The 20,305-nt window shown below is 43.0% G+C and overlaps 1 protein-coding gene and 1 long non-coding RNA gene across 6 annotated transcripts in view; one reads left to right on the top strand and one right to left on the bottom strand.

The window, feature by feature from the left end:
• DZIP1 (DAZ interacting zinc finger protein 1) overlaps positions 1-20,305 on the bottom strand; it is a 35,822-nt gene that overhangs the window by 3,987 nt on the left and 11,530 nt on the right. For 2 of the 4 annotated variants that reach the window (XM_081198339.1, XM_081198341.1), the window contains 11 exons: positions 20,165-20,227; positions 17,568-17,621; positions 16,978-17,115; positions 15,450-15,501; positions 15,212-15,268; positions 9,733-9,878; positions 7,018-7,201; positions 4,586-4,715; positions 3,480-3,533; positions 2,043-2,257; positions 891-1,015 (listed from right to left, as the gene is read on the bottom strand). In XM_081198339.1, coding sequence (XP_081054465.1) covers positions 891-1,015; positions 2,043-2,257; positions 3,480-3,533; positions 4,586-4,715; positions 7,018-7,201; positions 9,733-9,878; positions 15,212-15,268; positions 15,450-15,501; positions 16,978-17,115; positions 17,568-17,621; positions 20,165-20,227 — 1,218 coding nt within the window. The remainder of the gene's footprint in view (positions 1-890; positions 1,016-2,042; positions 2,258-3,479; positions 3,534-4,585; positions 4,716-7,017; positions 7,202-9,732; positions 9,879-15,211; positions 15,269-15,449; positions 15,502-16,977; positions 17,116-17,567; positions 17,622-20,164; positions 20,228-20,305) is intronic. The other 2 variants (XM_081198340.1, XM_081198342.1) reach the window with 1 other exon arrangement.
• On the top strand, positions 17,628-20,260 carry LOC308589460. 2 transcript variants are annotated; one of them, XR_014009279.1, is made up of 2 exons: positions 17,628-18,415; positions 19,384-20,260. It is a non-coding gene; the product is annotated as an uncharacterized lncRNA (long non-coding RNA). The 2 variants fall into 2 exon arrangements; XR_014009280.1 differs by lacking the exon at positions 17,628-18,415 and adding an exon at positions 18,499-18,903.

Genomic DNA, 20,305 nt, shown 5'->3' with positions numbered 1-20,305 from the left:
AAATTTCCTTGCCACGAGTGACAAGAGGAAAGAGAGTGATCCCCTCAAATCTTTGTAAGAAATCCTGCACTTCAATTTTCTAGTTCATATAGAGCTACATTTATAGATAACACCTTGAACTAGGCTTTCTTGCAAAATTCTGAGTGGGTCCACATAGGAAGAATGCTCTCACAGATTATATGATGGGCTTAGACTACTAAAGGCTTTCAAAGGTTGCAACCCGCTTGGAAGCAAAGAAGGAGGTGGTGCAGTTAGGGGGTCAAATAGCTTTTACCTGGCAGGTGGGCAAAGCTGCAATACTCTGTTTTACTTGTCGTGCTCTGACTGCTGCTTTTGCAGTAGCTCCCTGGACCTTTTTTTTTTTTTTTTTTTGCATGGATACAGGTTTTAAAAATCCAGGGGGAATGACTTGTACTTACAGTATAAGTTTTACTTACACTGAAAAGAAATAAATCCCTGAATTGCATTTAAAAGCCAGAAGATCATCATACTGAATTAATACCAACCACAAATATCTTTATCAGCAACTACAAAGTGGTTGAAAACAAGACAGTGATTTGCAAAGGAAATTCTTACACCAGTAAATTATCCCCTCAATTATAAGAAAATAGAAATAATAATACAGTGGTACCTTGGGTTAAGTACTTAATTCGTTCTGGAGGTCCGTTCTTAACCTGAAACTGTTCTTAACCTGAAGCACCACTTTAGCTAATGGGGCCTCCTGCTGCCGTTGTGCTGCTGGAGCACGATTTTTGTTCTTATCCTGAAGCAAAGTTCTTAACCTGAAGCACTATTTCTGGGTTATCAGAGTCTGTAACCTGAAGCTTATGTAACCCGAGGTACCACTGTATCTTGATGTATATAGGTCTTTTTCAAATAAAATCTAATACCTTTACTCCTTGGGCACACTTTGGAATAGATACGGGGCCAACATTAATTACTTCAGATTCATTTTCCTTTCCTTGGCTCGGAGGAAGCTTTTCGATTTGGACAGTCCCTCTTTGGATAAATGCACCTACACAATAAAAAAAACAGGATATGGGCAATTTAGAACTGAAATGCTTAATTCTAATCCAGACTTTTGGGTGTAAAATTACACTGCCAGTACACTTTTCCTTACAGAATCAACACAGAGGTAGATCTATAATGCAATAATTATAGGACATCTTTGCCTGCATAGTAATAAAAAATTTGCCTGCATAGTAATAAAAAGAATTCAGTCACTCGCTATTTATAGTACACAAATAATCCAAAGAAAACCAACTGAATTTTACATCTGGGGTGCTTATTTATCTCATTTGGGGTGCCAGTGTAACACGTTAGGGTAAATATTTCTTCCAGCAAAAAGTAACCCAGCGTTGTAGGTTTTTGTTTTGAAAACAATCAAGAGTCCAAGACAAAAATATCCCAATAAATTGATTGATTTCTGCCACTGAAGTGCTCTGTTGTTGTTGTTGTTCTAGCCAATTTTAATATAGTTGGATAAAAAAAAGTCCCCTTACTTTTCCCCAACAAAATGGTCCAGGGAAGCACAAATCTTCCAACACATTTTAGTTTTATTAAAAAAAAATAAATAAACCCAGATTAATGATGGCTGCTATGCCATCTCCCCTCACTCCCACCTCCCAAAAAAACTTACACATGAGACTGGTAGACTGCCCCGTGAGTCTTCAGCTACTGTGCTGATTACATCTCGGAAGTTACTCGTAAATCAATGATATTAGTCTAGGCAGCAGCTGTGCAGTGGGAATTGCCCAAGGACCCTATCCTCCTGCTACAACCCCTCAGACTTTAACATTTAGTAGTGCGTCAAAAGATGATTTCCTTTTCACCGTTCACTCTACGTGCTTCTTTTTAATTAATCCCACTGGTTAACGGCCAGTATGATTATCAGCTGTTCAGCACAATCCTGAGCACAGGATAGAAAGCCACAGTAAAGGAGACCATGGGGTGAGCACAGATCCTGGTGTGAACATGAGAGGAGCATCTCCCCATAGGTGTGCTCCTCTCCTTAAGGTGGTCTACAAAATTACCTTCCCTACTTTTCGAAGGTTTAAGGCTTGTTTTGAATTCTTCTTCTTCCTCTTCTTCCTCCTCCTCTTCTTCCATGGAGTTCACATCACTCTGGCTTGCAAATCTTGACAAGCTGCTTTTGATGTTGCTCTTGGATGCCTGAGGCTGAGACAATTCTGGCGAGATATAGGACTGCATGATGTCGTTCTCTTCTACTTCTTCCTCTGAGCTAAATGGTGGGGTTCTAAGGGGGAGGGAAATTGGTGGAGTTAGTCACCTTCCATCATTATCATCATCGCCGTGGCAAGACCTTGATTTAACCCAACTGTTGCCAAACACGGTACTGCCTTAGCCACACTTTACCCAGGTTCTCCAAATCCTTTCATCCAGCAGGAAAATGGTAGGGAAGTCACAAACCTCTGGATAAGATAATCTTAGGATCCTTGTCCACACCACAAGGTAAATGGCGGGCCACCATTTTCAGCATAAGTTAATCCACAATGCCACCATTCTTGAGAAAACTGGTTACAGATGTTGATTTCCATCAACCTAAACTCTCCCCATGTTTTGAAACTAGTAAGAAAGGAGTCTTTGCTGAGAAACATCCCATACACAGTAAGGAACGTGTGGTGGAACACCATTTTAGGTCCTTCGGATAAAGGTGGATTCTACACAGCCAAACCATTTTATCCAGTTTGAAAAGCAGATAGAGTGCACCTGTGGTTCAAGGCTCTCTCTGAGCACCTGCCTATAGTAAATGTAAAGGTAAAGGACCCCTGGACAGTTAAGTCCAATCAAAGGCGACTGGGGTTGCAGTGCTCATCTCGCTTTCAGGATGAGGGAGCGGCGTTTGTCCAGAGACAGCTTTCTGGGTCATGTGGCCAGCATGACTAAACCGCTTCTGGTGCAACGGAACACCGTGACGGAAGCCAGAGCTCATGGAAACCTTCCTGCCGAAGTGGTACCTATTTATCTACTTGCGCTGGTGTGCTTTCAAACTGCCACGTTGGCAGGAGTTGGGACAGAGCAATGGGAGCTCACCCCGTTGTGCGGATTTGAACCCCTGACCTTACCTATAGTAAGCACGCGCAAAGTAAGCATAGCTATACATCTGTCTTGGGTTTTACTACACAATCTGATTCACCATGCCTTTAAAAAAAGAGACTTCCAGCCACCATGGTTGTAGAAATCTGTGAATAGTTTCTGATGAAGGCCATGGGATTAGAGGAGTGCTAGCAGCACTTCCATTTAGGGGTGGTATCCTGCACACCCCTCTGTCTCTCCCTGTTCTTTTGTTCTGCCTCTATTGCTTACTTGTCCACCCCCAATTCTTTGCCTCACCATTTCAAGCAACTGGCAAACCTGAACCTTAGGTGAAGTGCCATGTTTACAATTTGACATTTCGTCTTTGCATTGTTTAAATCAAGTTCAGAATATTGCGCACAGAAACCAAACGGAAGACTTACGTAATACTATGCAGCTTTTGGGGGATTTCATCTTCCAAAGCGCTCTTCTTGGTTCTGGAAGGAACAATAATAAAAATAACAACTTTTGTTATCTAATATATTGCAGATTCTATACTCTGTATTCAGATTCTGTATGCTGCTTTGGGCAATTGCCTTTCAGAAGAGGTTTATGAATGTCACAAATATATTTAAATCATAGAATCGTCGAATTGGAAGGGGTCCCAAGAGTCATCTAGTCCAACCCCCTGCAGTGCAGGAATAATGTAGTAAATGCTTTTTAATCACTTCCCTCCCTGCAGAAGGATGACGGTCTCGCTATCTTGTTAAAAGATATTTTTGAGGGGCTAGAGGAAATAAATCAATACACCTATTTCCTTTCTTCCGTTTCTTGTCTTTTTTTCCTCTTTTATTTAAAAGCATTTACAAATTTTTAACATTGAAAAAGTTTGGGGAAACCCTAACCTGTGATCCAAAAGAACACAACATCATAATAAAAACAATATTATAAAATAGAGAACTCAGAAATAACAGGATCCAATCTTAGGGGCCAGGGAAAGCCCAGGAAAAACAATAGATGCAGAGAGCAACTAATAGACGTGTCATGTATGGCAGAGGGAAGGGCATTCCACAGAATAGGGGCAATGGCAAAAAATAGACATGCTCTGAAATATTCTATAGGATGTGGAGCCGTGGGTAGAATTTCCCCAGATGATCTAAGCCAGGGTTTGCCAAACTTGGGTCTCCAGCTGTTTTTGGACTACAACTCCTATCATCCCTAGCTAGCAGGACCAGTGGTCAGGGATGATGTAGTCCAAAAACAGCTGGAGACCCAAGTTTGGCAAACCCTGATCTAAGAAATTTTAAATGTCTATCCAGGGTCAGGGGCCTTTCGGGTAACCTGATCCCAAGTTGCTCAGGGCTTTCTGTGTTAGTAACAAGGCTTTCAATACGGAGCTGCAGCCAATCAGCAGCCAGTGCATCTCTCCCAGCGGATGAATAATACAGACATGTTCAGGTGCTCCACCATATTGGCCCACAAGGCTGCTTCCGATAATACGGACAACCCCAAACACTCAAACAAAACTTTACTGAACAGTTCCTCTTACTTTGGTGCAGGGGTGTTTTCAGCAGCGACTGGTCTTTGTACGGTTGGGCGCTTGGCAACAGACGGACGTTTTGCTGCTTTGGGTAACACAGTTGACAGCGAACCTCCCAAGTGAGCTACCCTGTTCTTAGCTGCAATGAAACACAGGTTATAAATACTCAAAACAACGTTCTGGTGGAAGCGCATCAGCGGTAGAAACAGTGGCAAGAAGAAAGTAGATGAAACTCAGCAAAGAGGACTTGTTTGCAACATTAGATACAGGCCTTTCCCTTGCGGAAGATGAAGCAATAGTATTACATCTGCCCAACAACCAAAGCTAATTCCCCCCCCCCACACACACACACACACTCCCACTCTTATTTTTCTCTTTGTATCAGAAAGGCATCTGGCCAATTTGGTTGCCAATAAATATTGCCACAGACATTTCTGAGATCATGGTCATTCCAATGAGTGGCTCCTGTCCAGGTTTAATTATATTACTTTAAATGTTGTGAGGATCCTATGCCCTTTTTAAAAATATGTTTTTGGGGGGTGAGGGGTTATTGGGTTGTGGTTTTTATTTTGATTATGTATTTTGTGGTTTTATATTTTGATTTTATTCTGTGAACTGCCCTGAGACCTCCGGGTATAGGGTGGTACAGTGGTGCCTCGCAAGACGAACGCCTCGGAAGACGGAAAACTCGCTAGACGAAGGAGTTTTTCATTTTCTTAGCCGTTTCGCAAGACGCATTTCCCTATGGGCTTGCTTCGCAAAACGAAGCTTGCCCCGCAAGCTCCGGGGATAGCGGGGAAGCGCAGCGCGTCTTCCCCGCTGTCCCCGGACCTCTTTTGAAGCAAGGGGCGGCGGGGAGAAGATCGCTTCTCCCCGTTGCCAGCCCCGCAATCTCCGGGGACAGAGGGGAAAGCGCACGCACCTTCCCCTCTCTCCCCGGACCCCTTTTGAACCAAGGGGCGGCAACGGGGAGAAGCAATCTTCTCCCCTCCGCCCCTTGCTTCAAAAGAGGGGACAGAGGGGAAGGCGCGCGCACCTTCCCCTCTGTCCCCGGAGATTGCAGGGCAGGCAATGGGAAGAAGCAATCTTCTCCCCTGCCCCGTGCTTTAAATAGGTCCGGGGACAGAGGGGAAGGCGCGCGGCGCTTCCCCTCTGTCCCCGGACGGTCTCCATAGGAACGCATTGATTGATTTTCAATGCATTCCTATGGGAAACCGTGCTTCGCAAGATGAAAAACTCGCAAGAAGAAAAAACTTGCGGAACGAATTAATTTCGTCTTGCGAGGCACCACTGTATATAAATTCAAACAACAACAATAATAGCAAAGATATATCCCACAGAACAATATCAGCAGAAACAAGAAAAACAGACACATCTTCAGTTTCTACTTTGCCGGCTGAATTGTGTCTAACAGACCTGCCCAAGTAAGGATGCTTGCCTGGCTTCCTCCTTGATTATTCTTCATCATCTCAGGAATACATTTTCATTTCAGAAGGCATTTGGCTGTTTCTGTGCTCTGAGTTCCTTTGAAATTTCAGAAAGTCACCTAGCTGTCCCTATTTATTTTGCATTTCAGGTTTGTTTGTTTTTTGCTACTATTTTTTTTTCAATTTTTACACTCCAAGCCTCCTTGAGTGCACATTTTTTAAACACAACAACAATGGAATAATTGCTCTAATGAATAACAGAGAATGCGGGGGAAAGCTGTGCTCACAAGAAATGTTAGTAATGTTTCTCTATATTGGGCACAGGTTTCACAAAAGAGGCAATAGCTCTACATCTTGAGCCAGAAAAGTGCCCTCTGGCCCCTAAGCCTAGCAGCATGTTGCAAAATGTGCTAAAGGAATGTAATATCTGACTGGTCAATTCCTCAGGTGGTGGGATTTCCACTTTTTTATGAATAAGTAGTTATACATTGTAAAGTAGCTTTGGTCAAGAATGTATAGACTGCTAATTAAATAAAATGTAGTCCTTAAACAAGTAAGTTGGGAGTTTTTAACAATAGTTTAAATAAATCTGTGAAAGGATTATCGATTGCAGTTCACACAGACATCTGAGAATGTGTTCAACACTGGGGCCGTAAAACTGTGGTGATGACTTGCTTAAGGAAGCTCAGGCCGATTCTGAGGAAGCTCATACCTGTTCCTCTCTGATCAGATTCCACATGAGCTAGGGACCAGTTTTCTTGCCCTCATCCACTGCCCTCAAACAACGCTGGTACCAAAATGTAAATGGCTCACCGATTAATTAATGGCTCCAAGACAAACAGCTGGTCTGCTTTTGAACATTAACTTGTTAACAAAACCTTTAACACACTGCGCATGAAAGCAGGCTCACGTTTACGTTGTCTCGAGTTATAAGTAACATGGTGGTTTGACCTCCAGATATCTGAAAGCAGTGGGGGTGGTTGGGGCAGGGAGAGGGGTGGGAAGTTAGCACACCTTCTGGAGAAAGGTAAGAACTGGAATAAAGTCTGCTGCAAGACATAACCCTGAAGTTGACTTGCTGCTGCAGCTGCTCCCGAATAAGATGAATGTCGGGGATCTGTTTCTTTCTTTCTTCTCTAGCAGATTCCACAGACATTAAGACCCTGTTCAAATGATCACTTGGGATACCATGAACTCCCTGTGAAAGATGAAAAGTTTCATTCTGATATGCAGGAAACAAAATGCAAATTACTTTCTGCTTTAAAAAAAAAGCAATACTGCTTCCCTTTTTCAGAAACGCGGTTTTGAAAATCATACAAATTATCCTTGGGAAGGATGTTGCTTTTGTGTGGACCATACAAGATGATGCTGTAGCAAATGTGTAACAAAGAGAGACAGAGAGAAAAAGAGAACGGGTGGCCCTGTCTACTAGCGTATTTTTCGCTCTATAAGACACACTTTTCCCCCTTCAAAAATTAAGGGGAAATGTGTGTGCGTCTTATGGAGCAAATGCAGGCTCCTTGGCTTCAGCGATAGCAACGCAAAGCCTCCGAAGCGCAGAGGGAGAGCTCCCCCCGCGCTCCGGAGGCTTCGCATTGCTTTCACTGAAGCTGCCTGAAGCCCCCGGAGCGCAGCGGGAACTCCTGCTGTGTTCCAAAGGCTTGCAGGTAGCCGCCTGAAGCCTGGAGAGCGAGAGGGGTCGGTGCACACCTATCCCTCTTGCTCTCCAGGCTTCGCTTCGCTGGAGAGGCGCTGCACAGTTTTCCCTCTCTGCACAGCACCCCTTCAGCGAAGCGGGAGGAGAAATGGAAGGGGCTCCGTTTCTTCTGCCGCTTCGCTGAAGGGGCACTGAGCAGAGAGGGGGAGAATTTTTTTCCCCCTGTTCTCCCCCTCCTATGCTCCGGTGCATCCTATAGAGCGAAAAATATGGTATTTATTTTATATCCCTCCCTTTCTACCAAAGAGACCAACCCATTCCAGCCCCTGGCAGATTAACCCCAAGGTAATGCGGTCCTTGACAGAAAGAAGGTTCTCTACTTCTGGTGAAGGCTTTTACCTTTTTTTATTCAATGGCACTGACATCTTTACCCTATGTGATTTTTGGTGGCACTATTTAAGAAGCATTTCTTTTCCTAAAAGTATGGTGTCATCTTCCTAATGTCTGTATTATTCAAACTCTGACTCTGTATTTGTGTTTTAGAAATACAAGCTTAGTTTAAATGAGATGGTGGTTCTATAGATTATAATCACACTTCTCCCTAAAACCCCAGTTTTGAATCCAGTAAACAAATGAGATTTATGGGAAATTTTGTCTTCAGGGTCTATCTGGAAAATTTTAAACTTGGTTTCTTTTCTCCACCAGAAAGAAATAGTATTTTTATAATCATCATCATCTTACTTCCCTCTTCTTATTTCTTTGGAATTGTCAGGGAACTGACATCAGCTCAGAGGCGAGAGACAGAGGGCAAGTTGTGTTACAGGGAGCCTCTGAAAATCTTGTGAAGCAGTTCCCATGAGGAGGAAAGCCCCACCTCCAGTGGAGAATTGGTGCAGGGACCAGAGGATGCTAGCAAGAGCCTTAACACCGTGCCTGAGCAAGCCGGAGAGGAGGGAAGCACACCTCTGCCATTGCCCGTCATGCACAGTAGTTTGAGGCGCAAGGAGGGGCGGAAAAGGCTGGGGGTGACGAAACTTTTATGTTGGGGGAGGTACAAGAACAGACCACTCCCGGATTCTGCTAGCAATTGAGCCAGACATGAACTTATGACGCTCTTCACTGTAAATGGTTTGCACCAAAAATAAAGCCTGTAAAAGACAGGTCAGAGTCCTGCCTGGATCCTCTCGAGCAACCACAACAGCATCTGACAGGAATGATGAGGATTTTTCCCAGTAAACTATCACTCTCAGTATGTGAAATTCTCTTTACAAACTAAACAGATTTTATCCTTCTAATTACTACTTCATTACAGAAGATTTAAACTGAATGTAACTTAATATGCATAATTCAACCCAAGTTAAGCACTTTAATGAGTTCACACATTGTGGTGAGCCATAAACTATGACTAGCCATGCATGAGGGAACTGTGCTGGCTTCAGTCCTCCCACGTCATGTCGGGAGGGAAACAAACCATGATCCCTGGCTTAATATTACTTCCAAGCCAGGGATTTGCATTGTGTCTACTCCAAACAAACCACAATAAGCCAACATTTGTTCTTAGCTTATTGAGAGTTCTGTTTAAGCAAAGCAAACCATGATCCCTGGTTCAGGCAACATGCAAATCCGGGGATCGTGATTTGTTTTCTCTATGCATTAGCAGGGAGGACCAAAGCAGGTGCAATTCAGCCATGCTCATAGGCCATGGTTTGTGGCTTATTGTGACAGGTGACAATTCAGTTGAAATTCGTAGAATTTAAACGTCTGCGCCCGTGTTTTCTCCCTTCCCTGTCTCTTGGTGAAAAAATATGGGAGTGTGTTGATCAACAAGATACAGGCATAAATTTTGCTTTGAGGGTAAGTGTAACCAACAGTAGTGTGAGACTGCACACACGTGAGATTACTGCAGATATTATAATCTTACACTAAAGTCTAAGAAAAAGCACAAGAAGAACACTGGTGCCCTCAGTGATTTTGAATTGCTGATTGTCCCAGGTTGACTGAAAGAGGAAGTTAAGGAACTAAAAGGGAGCGAAGTATCTTCTGATCCCCTAAATACTATAAAGTGGCCTTACTGATTTAATTCCCAAGGATTCCAATTTCTCTGCTAGGGTCTGCTCCAAAACAGATCTCAGCTCTCTTGGTAATGAAGGAGTGCTCTTCAAAGAATGTGCTGTATGGTGCTTATTCCTCCCTGCTTTGGGCTCATGTTTCTCTGTTTCTGAAACAGAACAGATAGTTTTCTTTACAACGATATTGTAGTATCAATATATGCTAAGCCCACAACAATTAAAGAGGCAAAAGAGAAGAACTGCCTTCAAAAAACTACATTAAAAAGTTAGAAACCTATTATTATTTCATTTTTAAACCCCCCTTCATCCCATAGCATTCCAGAGTCGTTTACCACATAAACATATAAAACACAACACCACAGAACAATACTTAAAACCCTTTTTGAAATATATTATATGCATAAGCATAGGCATATCATAAGGCCATTTTTAATTCTGCCCGATTAATCTGGCTTTTTAATTTGGATAGAATTGGATAGAGTGGGGTGGGGTAATAAGAAAAATAATAATAATAATAGTTACTGTTACTATAGCTTGCCTGTGGAAATTCAAAGTTCAAATCTTTGCTTGGCTATCAAAAACACTGGGCACTCTCATCTCACTGGTTTGTGCAAGGATAAAAGATAAGAAGAAAACACTTTATCTGCCAGAAAGAGCTACTGTAACAGCAACAAGAGAATAATAGCAATTTATTATGTTCCAGGGATCTGTGCTCACAAGTCCTGCCTGCCAACCCTTCTCCTCCTGAAACAATTACCAACATAGGCAAGGAAGTACCATAGGAACGGGGGCAGTCAATATGGTGCCCCCCAATGGTGCTAGACTACAGTGGTGCCCCGCAAGACGAATGCCTCGCAAGATGAAAAACTCGCTAGACGAAAGGGTTTTGCGGTTTTTGAGCTGCTTTGCAAGATGAATTTCCCTATGGGCTTGCTTCGCAAGACGAAAACGTCTTGTGTTTTTTGCAAGTTTGCTTCCTTTTTCTTAACACCCTTAATACAGCTGCGACTTGACTTCGAGGAGCAACTCATAGAACACGGTGTGGTAGCCTTTTTTGAGGTGTTTGGCGATTTTTGAAGCTTTTCCAAAACTTTTCCGACACCGTGCTTCGCAAGACGAAAAATTCGCTAGACGAAAAAACTCGCGGAACGAATTAATTTCGTCTTGCGAGGCACCACTGTACAACTCCCATCAATCCCTGCCATCATGGTCAATGGTCAGAAATGATGGGAGCTGAGGTCCACGTTGGCCACCCCAGCAAGAAAGTGAAGAGGTACAGGAAGACGACAATTGCGTTTGGGTATGAATTTTCTACTAGGAGGAAGAGCCTAAAATGAAACTCCCACTGCTCAAAAACAGCTGTAACAAGCAGGCTCACATTTTGTTCTCACACTATATGGAAACTGAAACAGTGGCACAGTCAGAGCTGCCCAGAAGTGTGGGAAGGACTGGAATTGGCTTTTTGGAGAAGTGGGTGGTGGGAATTAGTGGAAAGGAGGAGGAGCAATCTACTTTCAGGAAGGTGACGGCGGAAATATTGCGGTGCCTAGCTCTGCGTAGGGCTTGAAAATGTAATTTACCATGCAGTATGAAAACATGCCTACGTGATTGATACTCTGGAAAACATATAAACATGTACATTAGTATTCCTAGTAAACATTTCCCACGTTAGGCCACAGATGATTTGATCGGCCCTTCCATTACCTTCTCCATCCTCTGGAAGCTCCTCTATGGGCTCCAGGATGTGCACCAAATGGGCCTGTTCTAATAATCAGGAAACAGAGGAATAGCAAAAAGACAGACAGACAGATAGACAGACAGAAGCAGGTCAAGATAAAGGTCCAAAGGGTGAAAATTATGCAGAAGATTATATGGAGGTGCCGCATTTGTTTTATTTGTTCTTCTGAGCCACTAACTTCAGAGCCCAGTAAAAATGTCATTACTTGTGATAGAAGTTTATTCAAATTGTAGGGATGTGTTTAAGGTAGCGAATGCTGTTCTCTGTAGCAATTTGCATGGAGGAAGTGAAATATTTCCCATCACATTAAACTGCAGTTGTTTCTCAGCTTTACCTGCAAGCGGAGTAGTTGTAGGTCTTTAGCATTAGAACAAAAGTAAGCCTCTGGCCGTGCCTGGGACTTTCCCCTCTTACCTCCATGTGTAGTGAGATAGATGCTAGGTCTTAGGCTCCTGGGCTTCTTCCCTGCTCACCATGCATGGAAGGCAACTCCTGAACCAGAGGTTTCAGAGGGAAGGAGGGGGAAGCATGCAGAGGCACACATTCACCAGGAAGTGATCTGACCATGACAAGTGTGTGACCCATCACAGGATGGGGGGCGGGCAGCCCCATGGTTGTCATGAGTCACCTGTGAATGATCCCCAAGAAGCTTGGGGGTTCTCAACTGAGGCAGGGAGAGGATCAGGCAGTGGGCTTAACTCTTTCACCCCGTGTCATTTTCCGGGTAGAAGCATCAGGACATAATATCTATTAAGGAAATGGCTTGGAAAGAAAAGGTTAACTAAGCAACCTTCCCCCAGATGCAGCCACATACCCTGCAGATCAGGCTTTCTCAACCTGTGGGTCCCCAGATGCTGTTGAACTACAACTCCCATCACTCCTAGCTAGCAAGGCCAGAGCTCAGGGGTGATGGGAGTTGTAGTCCAAGAACATCTGGGGACCCACAGGTTGAGAACCGCTGCTGTATATTGTTTGTGCAGGAGTGGGAAAGAGGCAATAGGGAATCGCTTCATAGAGCTCTCATGCCATGCCATGCCATGTTGAGTTTTGCTCTAACGGTGCAATCTAATAATAATCTCTACTGAATTTAGTGGTTCCACTGAAATTAGTGGTGTTTACTCTCAGGTAAGTGGATATAAAATTGCAATCCAAGTCCTGCTGATTTAAACTGAACTTTTGACATGACTAACCTTCTCCCCACAAGCGGCAAAATCCTGTTTTTGACAAATTTAATGCATCCAAGATTATGTGTTTATTTCACTTTAGGGTGGTTTAAGGCATTTCTTATTTGAAGTAGCATTTTTTATAAAAACCATTTTTATTTGTCAGCTTTTGTCATAGTTCATTTTAGTGCAGTTACTTCCCTAAGCCCTTATTTTAGAATGAGCTAGAAATCTAAATAAATTAAGTACTGAAATGGATCTGTTTCATCTAATTCCACGGAAGACAAAAAAAGATCAGTGATGAATGCTTTAATCTAAGCTTGTTTCTCCAAAAAGCAGAAATGAATGTCAGATGGAAACTTCTATTTTGCAAAAGAAAGAAAAACTGGGATACTATATTAAATTTATTCACTCATGAAGATGACACTGCCTATTTCAGCTGTTTCACTTGAATGAAAACACAATGCAGCTCTACTAATCATGGTCTTGTTTGCTAGAAAGTAGGAAAAGTAGTGTTTCCCCTTTAAGGCATAATTTTGAAATTAATTTTTAAAAGGCAGGGGGGGGGAACAAGGTAGGAAGAGATAAAAAGAGAGACAGAAAAGACCTGCAGAGATAAATAAAATAGAAAATCACCAGCAAAATCATCCAAAATGAATACCCAAGTTGTTTTGAAAACTGAAAAAGGCTTATTATTCTTAGTATAGTCGGGAGAGTATCTGAAATTACATGTATGGATTTAAATTTAATGGAGACAATCACCCTGGTGCCTGTCCAAAGTGGAGGAAATGGACCTGATAAAACAATGAATGATAAAACTGTGAAGGTTCCTTCCATTTTTTTACCTTTCCAAGCCCAATTAGTTGAACTAGGAGCTATAATGTGCTACAATTGCTGCCACTGGAAGATATTAAATCTATACCTGTCTTCAGGCATAATGCTGACCAAAAACCAGAGTTAACCCCTCCCTTCCAGGGTAACACATCATGGAATGTCTACCTTAGTATTACATCTGAAACTGTGGTTGTGGTTTGTTTTGGAGATCCATGATCTAGAATCGAGAGTTTGCTCTTGGCTTCCTAATTGTGGTTCTCATGAGAACTGGTTTGGGTGCTCTGCTAAGCCAGCCACTCTATGGCATGCTGGTTTGTCATGAAAGGAGGAGAGCAGAGAGTGCATGAGCTATATCTGGAGGAGCGTCTCCATCCCCATCGTTCAGCCTGGACACTGAGGTCCTCCTCCGAGGGTTTTCCGTTGGTTCCCTCACTGCGAGAAGCAAAGTTACAGGGAACCAGATAGAGGGCTTCTCGGTAGTGGCACCCGCCCTGTGGAATGCCCTCCCTTCAGATGTCAAGGAGATAAAGAACTACAGTGGTACCTCTGGTTACGTACTTAATTTGTTCCGGAGGTCCGTTCTTAAACTGAAACTGCTCTTAACCTGAAGCACCACTTTAGCTAATGGGGCCTCCTGCTGCCGCCGCACGATTTCTGTTCTCATCCTGAAGCAAAGTTCTTAACCCGAGGTACTATTTCTGGGTTGGTGGAGTCTGTAACTTGAAGCGTATGTAACCTGAAGCGTATTTAACCCAAGGTACCACTGTACATAACTTTTAGAAGACATCAGAAGGCAGCCTTGTATCGGGAAGTTTTTAATGTTTGATGGTTTACTATGTTTTTATATACGCTGTAAGCCACCCAGAGTGGCTGGGGAAACCCAGACAGATGGGAAGGGTATAAATAATAAAATTATTCTTATGTGTACCAACACACAGCTTGTGCATAGACTACTTTGCTAAACAAGGGTTTTTGGCCAGTATTATGTCCAAACACAGCCCTTGTGATCATAAACATATCTGCAAGATTGGAGACATAGTGACCATTCAAACAACCCAAATGTGAAATGAAAAGTGAAGTTGCCATACGATGAATATTTTAACTATTATTACACCCTGCATATTGCCACATCTGGGTCTCAAAGTGGCTTGCAAAAAAATAAAGCTATGTACAAAATTTAAAACATAGATGAAAACATCAAAGAATAAAACACTAGAGTAGCATTCATGGTGCAAAGTCTTCATAAAATAATTATTGTGAACAGGCTTTCCAGTCAACGGTTTTTTTAATTGAAAGCTTCACGGTGCTGCTTTTTTAAAATTAAGAGACCACTTGAAATAAAAGAAAATGTAATGAGGTTGTTTGCTATTTTACAATCCAATTATTATGGTTTATTCAAGGTCAGCTCAACTATTGGGTAAATTGATGCCTCGGGCACCTATTCTTAGGTGCCTTAAATTTAGACGCGGAGGTCATTTGGTAACAAAATCAGTTAACTAATAAGTCAATTCCACTACAATGGAATTTCACATTCCAAGTAAAAAGCTTCAGTTTTGTCTAGAAATAGAAAGAAGTATTGCACTGGAAGAAAATGCCTATGTGTTATATGTACTACTGTGAACCATGACAGTGATCTTTTCAAGACCTCTCAATTAAAAAAAATATTGCTGTGTTAATTAAATTTAGATGTTACTTGCTGTCATCCTGGAAGATCAGTAATAATGTGAGATCTATTACAAAAACTTACCACGCATGAACGATACACTGGATTTGGGCTGAACAACATTCTGTGTTGACGTTGTCACTGAGAAAGAAAAGATATATAGGCTTAAGATTCTTGTACTTCTCAACAGACTTTCTCAAAGCAATTAGAAAAAAAAGATGACTTGTTGAATTATATACTTTGGAACAATTTGTTAAGAGAACAATGATGAACAAGCAGATAAAAACAAAGGAATTTTAAAGTCCTTCTTGCTGCCACTTACCATGAGATGACTTGACGCTTTCCACTGATTTTTTTGGAGCCAGTTTCTCTATCTGAAATGCAGAGAGAGTCAAGCGTAGGTGCAGATTTAGAAAGGAGACGACTATTATCATTTGTGGGGTGGTACCAGCTAAATCCCTGCTGTTTTGACAAGGTGAAGTGGGCATGTGCAGGCCTTATAGGGCAGTGTGGGATTGTTTTGTCCCCTGACCTAAGAGCCCCTGATGGCTGGACAACTAGCCCAGCTGCACCCTCCCCACCCACAAAGATGCGGCAGCTTGAGTCAAACATCTGAGGCCAGCCCCAGCCAGAGCTCTGATAACGACTGCTGGAGTGGCTCAGGGGCTGGAAAGAGAGAGAGGGACCTTTGTTCCTGCCTAATGTGAACACTGGGACGCGGGTGGCGCTGTGGGTTAAATCACAGAGCCTAGAACTTGCCAATCAGAAGCTCGGCGGTTCGAATCCCTGCGACGGGGTGAGCTCCCGTTGCTTGGTCCCTGCTCCTGCCAACCTGGCAGTTCGAAAGCACATCAAAGTGCAAGTAGATAAATAGGTACTGCTCTGGCAGGAAGGTAAACGGCGTTTCCGTGCGCTGTTCTGGTTCTCCAGAAGTGGCTTAGTCATGCTGGCCACATGACCCGGAAGCTGTACGCCGGCTGCCTCGGCCAGTAAAGCGAGATGAGCGCCGCAACCCCAGAGTTGGTCATGACTGGACCTAACAGTCAGGGGTCCCTTTTACCTTTTAATGTGAACCCTAACGTGATCAAACCTGGCTTGATCATAGGAGGGAGGTTGCTTTAAGTGCTCTGAACATCCCATCAATATAATGCCACTGGATGCTATTTCTGTGCCAGTTTAAGGTCTGTTACAGCCAATGCTATAGAATCCATCTGTAATACTAAAACTGTTTCCCAGTTTGACCAACTGAGTTGATCTATTGAATGGGAGAGAAGAGATTTCCCCCCTCCTCTTTTTTAACCTTGACAAAGTAGCTCCTTCCCATTTCCCCCTCCTTGTCCTGGGGACAGGAAGTGATGCACTAGCTAGTTTGCTGGCCAGGCAGGAGTGGTGGCTGCTTGCTGCGATGACAGTTCTGCGCGCCATCCTTAGAGCAAGGTGGTGAATAAACTCACCAGGATATCACTTCCCCAGACAAGGGAGGGAGAGAGGAGCAATAGAAAGGAGGCTTTTTGCAAAACAAAAACACAGCACAGGTTTCCCTTCAGAAATTTTCAACCCACCCCTCCCTTCCCAAATTGGAAAAATAACCCTCACTCCCCCCATTTTCCCCCTGTGAATGGGGCTGCAAATTGGGGGAAGTCATTCTCTAACAGCCCTAAGCCCTGCAGAAATCAGGATCATGGTTTGTAAGAACACAATTTGAAATGTATCGGTTGGTAAAATATGGTACAGCAGATGAAAATCGATCTGTATTTTTCAAGTGTTTGTTTTGTTTTGTTTTGTTTCAAAGAGGAATGTTCCACTCTGCTTTGGGGTTTTCGATACGTAACAATATTATATGAACAGACCTGCTGCTTCTGCGTAGTGATGAGTTCATTCTGCTCCTGCAGTTTCTGGCCTAGTTCTTCTATCCTCTTCTTATAGAAGATGTTGCTTGCACTGCAGGTCTCACTACGTGCTTTGTACTTCTCAATTTGGGACGTAAGCTGAAGGTGTCAAATATGGAAGAATAAATTGATCTCAAATGAGACCTAAAATATTCCAATATTTCACTAATTTTTTAAAAAACTGCTTATTGGATTAGTTCCTATTTTCTTTCATTTAAAAGTTCCAGCTCAAAGGACTAATAGCAAATGGAAATCCATAACCCTATGGAGCTCATTCTCTTATTACAAAGCAACAGACAACCTCTACCTTCACACGAGGATGAATGGCTGAGGGGCTTTTTTGTCTTTAAATAGATGCTTAGGTTATCTATCAATTCTTGCTGTTATTATTATTTTAGCCCTTGTTTGGGAAGTTTATCTCTTCCGTGGGCATATCCTAAGGGTGCACAGATCCTTATAACAGACAGAAAAAGTCATGTTCAGCTCTTGATGATGCTATTTCAAAAAGAAAATGATATGAGGAGCTGGAGATAAATTCACCGAAGACCCACCTTGATACCTAGCATGTTTGTCAGCTGTCTCCTGAACCTTCCAGCAGACTGCATCTGAAAGTCATTGTGACATCCAAAACGCCTGTGAGGGAGGGGGGTGGGGCATAAAGGGAGTATTTCTCCAGACATGCCTGGCTTTGTTGACTGGAAGTTCCAGAGATGGGGCAAAACATCCAATGTGGATTTGTTTCTGACATACCAGTATCCTCCTTGGGGATCACCATGGGGACAAAACACATCACAGACCAGACAGATAAGTTCATTGACCTAGCAGGCTACAGTCTTCGCAGAAGTGTAAAGCTCTCATGTAATCGCTTTTTGCCGTTTTAATTTTGTTAGCTGCCCTCGTGCATTTCAATATAGGGTATAAATTAAGTAAGTAAATAAGCAAACAGCCACACACAGAAATGAAGACATAATGGCTGGAGAAAGAGGGGGAGAACCATGCAGAAGAAGCCTTTAAAAGAACAGGGAATGAAATTACAAATTTCAGTTGCATATAGTTGGCATAAAGAGAAGACAGGGAACTGTCCTGTGGGTAAAAATAACACCGATTCTGATCCAATACATCGCAGGCAGAGCCCTTTTTTCAAAAGTAAAAACCCAGCCTAATTGGTTTGCTGGGGAAGGGGGAACATGGGGGGGGGGGGAATCCAGTCTCCCATTCTATTCCTCAAGCAACTGACTGGTGGGATTTTAGTTTTTTACATGTGACTCCATGCAATGTTTGGCTAGGAAGATTATGCTGATCCATGGCACAAAAAATAGCCGTTAAGAATGGATGAAACTGGAAGAAAGTCTGATGGCATGGCTGATGGGAAATTGGACGCTGATTAATCACTACGAAGGTTTGTTCGGTTTGGTGTATGGAGTTATTAAACAATGGATTAGTACGTCTGCATTTGCTCAGGAATGAAGGGACTGCCGTTACCTTGTTTTCTTCACAAAGTGCAGTCCTGGAGGGGAGTCATCCCTCAATTCTGTCCTGGAGCCAAACATGAGACAACATGTATCTAGAAGAGTATAAATACAGAAGGGGAGTAGGAGTGTAGGAGCCCGAGTAACAAGGATGAAGGAATTGCTGGCTTTGTGAAAGTGTTACAAGGAGCGCCAAGCTTAGGCACGAGGCCTGTACGTGCCAAAACAAAAGGAACTTCCATGGGGAGCAACCGATGTTCCATTCTGTGCCTGACACTGGAGACATCCAACAATGGGATGTGCATTCCGAATGAGGCAAGGACTACATGCTGGAACATTTGCCCTCCCCAAGACAGCTTCTGCTAAGGCAAAGCAGTCTATTTTGTAGTGCCTGGAAAACATGTCAGCTGCAGCCCAGGTGAAGTGACTGTAACGTGCAACCGTGTTGGTAGATGATATGCCTTGTATAGGCAACACATGCCTTGATTCACTTTCTAGCGGTGGCACTGGGGGGAGAAAAAGCTCCATACAGATGCAGGACAAAAAGACATCAACAGATTTTCATTTCGTCAGAAGGCAGTGGTGCCTTTAATACATGCCTTAAGTAGCCTGTGAACATTCAGTGTGTACCAGGTCTGCTCAGAGAGATGGGCTGGAGGACAAAGCAGGTAGAAGAAGCTCCTGAAACCTGTAGATGACATAATATGGATGTAATAAAGGTCTGGTAAGAATATTATTATGTCCTTAGAGCCGAGTTGCCAGATCTTGGCAGAACTGATGACAGGTTTGACACTTGTCTGCAAAGAATAGTTGGTTTGAGGCCTAGATTGGTGTCTTGTTGTAGGAAGAGAAGGAACGTCTTGTTGCTAGTGGACTTCTGGTCACTTTTCTCCTACAGCATCTGGTGAAGGCTGGGCAAAAGCTAGGAGGGCCAGTCTGACAGAATATAGCTTGAGCCACGTGTGGAACTCAGAGATTTGGAAGAGTGAAAGAAGATGCTTCAAGAATCAGGAAGAGGTTAGGCCTGAGGCAAAGCACAGGTAACAAGGAGGAGAAAGAACTTGCTGTGTCCTGGGGAAAAGCTGAGAAAAGACCAGCAACAGACTTGGGGTGGGGGGAGAGGTCACATGATTATGTCCCTTCCTGGGTGAATATGACATCATAACTTCTGCTGATGCCTCCAATACCAAAGCACAGAATCCAAAGTTATTTCTAACTGTGCTCTTCTCAAGGGCTAGGACAAGACCAGGTGCCACCCCCTAACCAGCTGGTTGTATTGCAAAAAGTCTGTACTGAAGTTTTCAGTGCAAGGACGGAATGTGAAATGACTTCAATGAGAATATTCAAATGAATTCTACAACACAACAGGAGTGAATTTTAACACCCATTCTGAACAGTTTGCCAGGTCCTTAGATAATGTCATGAGAGCAGATTGGCTTGGATCCTGAGGTAAGGGAGTTAAAGAAAGTTTTCTGTGCCCTTCTCCCCTGCAGCCCCTCTTCCCACATTATTTGGGAGTGCCCTCCCATCCTCCCAAGAGACTCTTAAGGGTCATAGATGGCAGAAGTGGGAAGGAGAGGAGAAACATTCTTTCCGCTAACTTCTTTAGGATGACTTATTTTAGGATCCAAGCCAATGTCTATTCCCCCACCCCTTTAACCACAAACAGTCTTGTTTACCATGCGTTTTTCACTGCCATGTTCTTCTTTAAGAGCTTGTAGTTTAGCCTTCCACTCAGTGTCCTACGTAAGACAGAATAAAGTTAATTATATTAACATACTCATATTTCAGTTTATATGATGTGTGTGTGTGTGTGTCTC

The sequence above is a fragment of the Podarcis bocagei genome (genome assembly GCF_964188305.1).
Source record: "Podarcis bocagei genome assembly, chromosome: 6".
Taxonomy (NCBI): Eukaryota; Metazoa; Chordata; class Lepidosauria; order Squamata; family Lacertidae; genus Podarcis; species Podarcis bocagei.
This window is presented reverse-complemented; position numbering and strand designations above follow the sequence as displayed.